Raw genomic sequence first — 6,856 nt, 5'->3', positions numbered from 1 at the left:
AGTATTTGGGAACCCCGCCCCCACAACTCCACACCCCGCCCATAATTCTAAACTTCAGCGGGAACAGGCACAGAGACATCAAATACCATGAACTGGTGTCTTGTTAAGCAGCTTCAGGTGCAGCACCTTGTTCAAAACCATCTGAAAATCCAAACAAACAACACACACCACCTTTCTCATTTCACCAAAGAATTCCGAGAGATCTGTCTGGGAAGAGGAAAACCATGCCGTTTTGGCCGTACAGGGGAGGATTTGAAAGGACTGTCATGGAACAGAATCATTGGCAGGGTCCAACTGGCCAGAGTTGACTCTCTACTGTACACTAGGTGTGTTAGAAATTCACTTAAGTACCAGAGACAGAGTTTAAAATAAACTGATTTATTTGTCTCAGATCCAGAATATTAAACACCAGTCCCATTAAAGGTGAAAGAAGAAACTCCTCCCATGACCAGTGACCAGGGTGCAGAACTGGGTGTGGTGAATCGCATCAATAATTGCAGAGTTCAGCACCGACAGTCACTCTCGAAATTGCATTCAGCAACGGTGACGGACAAATATCCAGCATGCAGCTCATTGAAACTTTCTCCTCAATGTGAACAGTGTGTCACAAGTGTAACATGCCGTAAGGTTTGACTGCTAATGTAATGGCCTCTCTGCAATGTTTCACTGCTGAGGTAATGGTTTCTCTGTAGCAGCAATGTTTATAATACGACTAGAGATACGGGTTTTTGAGTGCGGGGCTTTCCGATGATAGAAATGTTCTTTCTTGTGAGTCTGGAAGAGAGATTTTTGTGGTCTTTTGCTGGGGGAGATGAAAAGATGCAAATGGAGACAGTGGGCTCTTTTTCTTCTTTTTTTGTTTACTTTGCTAACCCTGTATTCAAAGTAAGTATTATAAAGCTCAATAGTTTAATCGGATACTGTGTACTGTTTGTTATTTCGGGGAACTGATTTGTAACAGGGGACACATCACACAGCATTCACCCAAACAAGATTTCTCAAGTTTGGCCGGGCTGTGGGGCTATCACCCCCTACATTAAGCTGCTAGCCGAAGCGAGAGTTACATAAGCCTCGATGACTGAGTGAATCGCTTCCCACAATCACAGCAGGTGAACGGCCTCTCCCCAGTGTGAACTCAATGATGCACATTTGATGGAGATGGCTGTGAGAAACTCTTCCCAATGTCTGAGCAGGTAAATGACCTCTACCCAGTGTGAACTCGCTGGTGTTTCTGTAGTTGAGATGACTGAGTGAATCCCTTCCCACACACTGAGCAGGTGAATGGCCTCTCCCCAGTGTGAACTCGCTGATGTACCTTCAGGTTAGATGAGCAAGTGAATCCCTTCCCACAGTCTGAGCAGGTGAACGGCCTCTCTCCAGTGTGAACTCGATGGTGAGCTATTAGGTCAGATGATCGAGTGAATCTCCTCCCACAGTCTGAGCAGGTGAAAGGCCTCTCACCAGTGTGAACTCGCTGATGTACCTTCAGGTTAGATGAGCAATTGAATCCCTTCCCACAGTCTGAGCAGGTGAACAGACGCTCCCCGGTGTGAACTCGCTGGTGAGCCATTAGGGTGGATGACCGAGTGAATCCTTTTCCACAGTCTGAGCAGGTGAATGGCCTCTCCCCAGTGTGAACTCGATGGTGAGCCATTAGGTCGGCTGACCGAGTGAATCCCTTCCCACAGTCTGAGCAGGTGAACGGCCTCTCTCCAGTGTGAACTCGCTGATGTACCTTCAGGTTAGATGAGCAAGTGAATCCCTTCCCGCAGTCCGAGCAGGTGAACGGCCGCTCACCAGTGTGAACTCCCTGGTGTGCCACGAGGGAGGAGGACTGTGTGAATCCCTTCCCGCAGTCTGAGCAGGTGAAAGGCCTCTCGCCAGTGTGAACTCGCTGATGTACCTTCAGGTTAGATGAGCAAGTCGATCCCTTCCCACAGTCTGAGCAGGTGAACAGACGCTCCCCGGTGTGAACTCGCTGGTGAGCCATTATGTCAGATGACCGAATGAAGCTTTCCCCACAAATTCAGCACATGACCTACTTCTGCCCAGTGTGAACTGACTGGTGTGTCCACAGGTGGGAAGACCACTGGATCCGTTCTCACACACAGAACAGGTGAATGGCCTTGTCCCAGTGTGAATTTGCTGATGTACATTCAGTTGAAATGACCGAGTGAATCAATTCCCACTGTCTGAGCAGGTGAATGATCTGTCCCCTGTGTAAAATAACGGGCATGCCAGTTGGTCATATGATCGAGTGAATCCCTCTCCACAGTCTGAGCAGGAAGGATGATTGAGTGAATCCCTTGCTGCACTTCTTAAATATCTGGACAGAGACAGCAAAACTGGTGTAATCTGTTTGAGATTCCTGTAGACAAATTCCTCGTCATTTTTAACCTGGAAAAAGATTTACAAAATCCATCAGTGGGGGAAGGACAACATTTCAGATGAGATCACTTGATTTGCTAAGGTGTGATCTGGCATCACACTGTTACAGTGAAGTTCAACCCAAGTTGGAGAGAGAAATCATCTTCTAACTGGGCACAGTGCTGGTATCTGGAATAACCATCAAATTCTCTGATGCACTTCCTGTCTCTATAAGAATGGGGCATATCTGTCATCTCCAATTTGTTACCTGGCTCAGTTTGACTCTCTCCATTGGTATTATTCCCTGTTCCCACTGAGCTACATGGGTGCCTGGCCCCACAGTAACTGAAATATTCTCACACAAATAGCCGGCAGTGCATTCCACGCACCCACCACTCTCTGTGTAAAAAAATACCCGACATCCCCTCTATTTCCAAGCACCTTAAAACTATGAGCCTCATTTTAGCCATGTTGGACCTGGTAAAAAGCCTCCGGCTATCCACACAATCAAAGCCTCTCATCATCTTTTCACCTAAAATATGCTCTAAACATAAACAAGCGAATCATACATTGCTTTGAGGTTTTGTTAGAAGTATACAAAATTATTAAGGTGCAGATAGGGTAAATGCAAGCAGCATTTTCCACTGAGGTTGGATGCGATGATAACCAGAGGATCATGGGTAAGTGGCGAAGGTGAAAATTTAACGGGAGCGTGTAGAAAAGCTCTTCACTGAAATAGTTGTGAGAGTGCGGAATGAGGTGTCAGCACGAGTGATGAATATGAGCTCGGTTTCACCATTTATAAGTCTGGATGGGAGCCTGGATGGTAGGGGTATGGAGGGTGATGGTCCCAGTGCAGGTAGTTGCATTAGACAGCTTAAATGCTTTTTCAGCATTGACTAGATGGGCCAAGTAGCCTGTTTCTGTACTGAACTTCTCCAGGTTTCTGTGACAGAGAAGCTGGACAAACTTGTTTGGACGGGGAAAGGTAGGAGTGACAACGGAGCAGCAATGGCTGGAGTTTCTGTGAGCAATTCGGGAGCTGAGTTATCGATACATCCCAAAGAAGTGGAAGCATTGAAAAGGCAGGAGGACACAACCATGGCTGAAATATGAAGCCAAAGCCAACATAGAAGCCAAAGAGAGGGCAAATAAAAGAGCAAAAACTATTGGGAAGCGTTTAGAAACCAACAGAAGACGACTTAAAAAAAGTCAGATGAGTTCAGGATGTGGAATGATGATTAATGAGTCAGTCGTTAATGAGTCTTGGCAGCACCCAACAGTCTGAGGCATTTACAGGAACAAAATATCCGGGGCCTCAATATCTCCTGAAAACCAAGGTTCCCTGCACCAGTAATCTTTCAACTTTTATTTTGACAGGCACATACAAACTCTACACCCTCAAAATTTCACTTCTGAAGGCCTCCCACTTACAAGTACTCCTTTGCCAGAAAACAGCCTGTCCCAAACCACACTTGTCAGATCCTTTCTGATACCATCAAAATTGACCTTTCTCCAATTGAGAATCTCAACCCGTGGGTCCAGACCTCTCTTTTTCCATATTTACTTTGAATCTCATGGCATTATGATCACTAATTTCTGTCACCAGCCCTGGATCATTTCCTAACAGCTTCCTGCACACTTCTACGTCGGCAAATCTATGTACTGATTAAGATCACATTTGACAAACTCTACCCCATCTAGTCCTTTTACAGTATGGGAGTCCCAGTCAATATATGGAAACTTAAAATCACCAACTGAATCAAACTTTGTTTCTTGGCATGGTCTGCGATCTGTCTACAAATTTGTTCCTCTAAATCCCTCAGACTGTTGGGTGCAACCAACTCCCAGTAATGGCTACAACATCATAATTCCCTGTCCTCAGCTTATCTGGCTTTTCTACGATGCTTCCTGCATTATGATATACACAGCTCAGCACATTCATCGCACCATGCTTAACCATTTGATTGCTGACTCTGTAGAAGCGAACTTTCCACTATTCAGGACATTTGCCGAGACAGGTGCGTAAAAAGGGCCCGAAGGATATTGGACACTCTATTCACCACAACCACAAACTGTTCCTGCTGCTAGGTCCAGGAAACTGTACCACAGCAAAGGGACCAACAGGCTCTGGGACATCATCTTCCACCAGTCCATCAGACTGATTCATTGATTTCTATGTTATATTCACTGTCCCGTGTATGAACTATTATAAATTACTATATATTCCACATTTAGACGGAGATGTAACAAAAACATTTCTACTTCTCATGTACATGAAGGATGTATGTAAAAAAATCAATTCAATTCAATTCACCCTCTCCACTATCTGTTCTGTCATTCTGGCTCCCGATCCCCCTACAACTTATTTTAACCACATCACCCTTCCCCTCACACTAGCATTAGCAAGCCTTACCACAAGGATATTCATCCCCTCTTGTTCTGTTCCCCTAACTAATGAATCCCCTATCACCCTTTTGACTTTCCTCTGCCAGGTAATCCCCCCAATAGTTTCTAAAGTGGTTCACCTGTTGTTGTGGGGAATGGTCACAAGAGTACTCCGCAGTGGCTGTTTAACCTCATTCCTGTTCCTGAATCTCATCCAGTTTCCTGAGTCCTGCACCTTGGGTGTAACTTACCTCTTTGCATGTCATATCTATCACCCCCTCCAACTCCTGGATGATCCGGAATTCATCCATTTCAAGTTCCAACTCCTTAAATTACAGGGTTACAAGCTGCAGCTGGATGTACATCTTGTAGGTGAGGGCATCAGGGACACTGGAGGTCTCCCCACCTTCCCACCAATGTCCCCTCTAATTTGTAATGACCAGTGTGCACATAAATCTCGTACTGTGCATTTTTCCGAGTGACATGTGCACAGTGAATTTTATATAGAGAGGTATTCATCTTAAGAGCTAGCAAAGCATTATCCATAAGAACTTTACTCTCCTCTGAGTTCGATCGAGTTCATCTGCACTCTCACACAACCTATGTAGCAGGCTTGTAACGGGTAATGAAAGATTTTGTCACCAGAGCTTTTGCACGTTGTCCATATGTGGTTTTCTTGCTAAATTGCACTTTAAAATGTCAGATTTCCAAATATCACTCCACTTCTTCCCACTTGTAAATTCTCCAGCAACTTTTGCATCACCACAAAAGACACAGGTAACACCAGTTTCTATATTGGTATAAATATTTCCCCTGAACACTCCTGAGGAACTGAGGATATATAAAAAAATCATTTTGAACCTCTGTAACCTCTGCCTAAAAGAATAATTGGGACTGAATAGGAATTTCTGAACTGATGTAAACTGTATCTTCAGCGGTTAACTAAGACAGGCTCATTCCCAGTTCTCTGCAGCTTGCAGAGAGACACACTGAGAGCTGATAACATTATACATTGTACCCTCGTTTGAGTAAAGGGAGGAGGACTTGCTCATAAGGACAGGAATGAACATCTGTCTGTAATTGAGTCAGGGCTTTGCAAAGGGAATAACTGATAAGGACGGGACAGTACATACATCTGTAATTAAGACCTTGATTCAGTGAACTCTCTTATCTAAGTAATTAAGTTTTACACCAACAGACGGTGGGCATACCAGTTCAAATAACATCTTGCAATAGTACTGTCTGGGGTTACTATGTATAAATGTCTGGGTTCATGTATAAATACACAGCTGTAACCTGACAGAGTCAGTCCACTTGTCAGATGGTGGCAGTGCTTACGTGCCTTCCCTTTGACAACTGGGTCTCAAACTCCTACAGGAGAATGCACAATAAACCGTGGTGACGATAAGAAGCTGGTCTCTCGTGTTTTATTCAGATTCAACTTTAACATTTGGCGTCACCAACAGGATCCCAATATAGGGAGTGCCAAGCAGACGGGCTGAGTAAGTGGGTGGACCACTCTGGGGACTGCGGAGACTGACCGGGCACCCAATATGGCCACTGGGGGGAGCCTGGGATATTACCTCATGAGAACAAGCAGTAAATTTGATATGGAGAAAGAACTGTGGAAAGAAGTGGAAATTACTGAAAAGGGAAAGGAAGGAAAAGGCAAATGTAAAGTGGAATGGTACATTATTAGCAAGTTGGAGGAATAATGCATGTGACAAAGGGATAGAGGTATGTGCCGCAGAAGGAAAGTCAAAGGTTGGGAGAGGCTAAAAGCAGAGCGTGAAAGGGTGGATTGGCGCCGAAAACGAGAGCAGGGAAACAACGTAAGCAAACCAAGGCCGGCCTAGATAGGACAGCAGGGCTGGAATGTCAGTCTGAAGTTCGAACTGATAGGGAAACAATGGATCCTGAACACATGTCTGGCATACCGACCCTGTTTGGGGACAGTGACCGTGATGGCGACCCCGCAAGATTTATTCGGTCTCTGCTGCATGATTCTCTCAGCTGCTGAGGGGTGGAAATAGAAGGCAGAATTGAGATACCAAACCTATCAGGAGTTACAGACGGGAAACCATAATGAGAATGAACAGAC

At 45.1% G+C, this 6,856-nt stretch overlaps 1 protein-coding gene across 1 annotated transcript; it reads right to left on the bottom strand.

The window, feature by feature from the left end:
• Positions 1 to 362: 362 nt before the first annotated feature.
• On the bottom strand, positions 363 to 2,859 carry LOC140724210 (uncharacterized). Its single transcript, XM_073038699.1, has one exon. The coding sequence runs from the start codon at positions 1,988 to 1,990 to the stop codon at positions 1,205 to 1,207; it is 786 nt and encodes a 261-aa protein (XP_072894800.1). The 5' UTR covers positions 1,991 to 2,859; the 3' UTR covers positions 363 to 1,204.
• Between the last annotated feature and the right edge of the window lie 3,997 nt (positions 2,860 to 6,856).

This window comes from Hemitrygon akajei, unplaced genomic scaffold (genome assembly GCF_048418815.1).
Source record: "Hemitrygon akajei unplaced genomic scaffold, sHemAka1.3 Scf000173, whole genome shotgun sequence".
Taxonomy (NCBI): Eukaryota; Metazoa; Chordata; class Chondrichthyes; order Myliobatiformes; family Dasyatidae; genus Hemitrygon; species Hemitrygon akajei.
The sequence above is the reverse complement of the archived record's forward strand: the minus strand, read 5'-3'. Positions and strand labels throughout refer to the sequence as shown.

Coding starts and splice junctions, on each gene's coding strand:
- LOC140724210 (XM_073038699.1), bottom strand. CDS start 1,990: ATGGCTCACCAGCGAGTTCACACCGGGGAGCGTCTGTTCACCTGCTCA.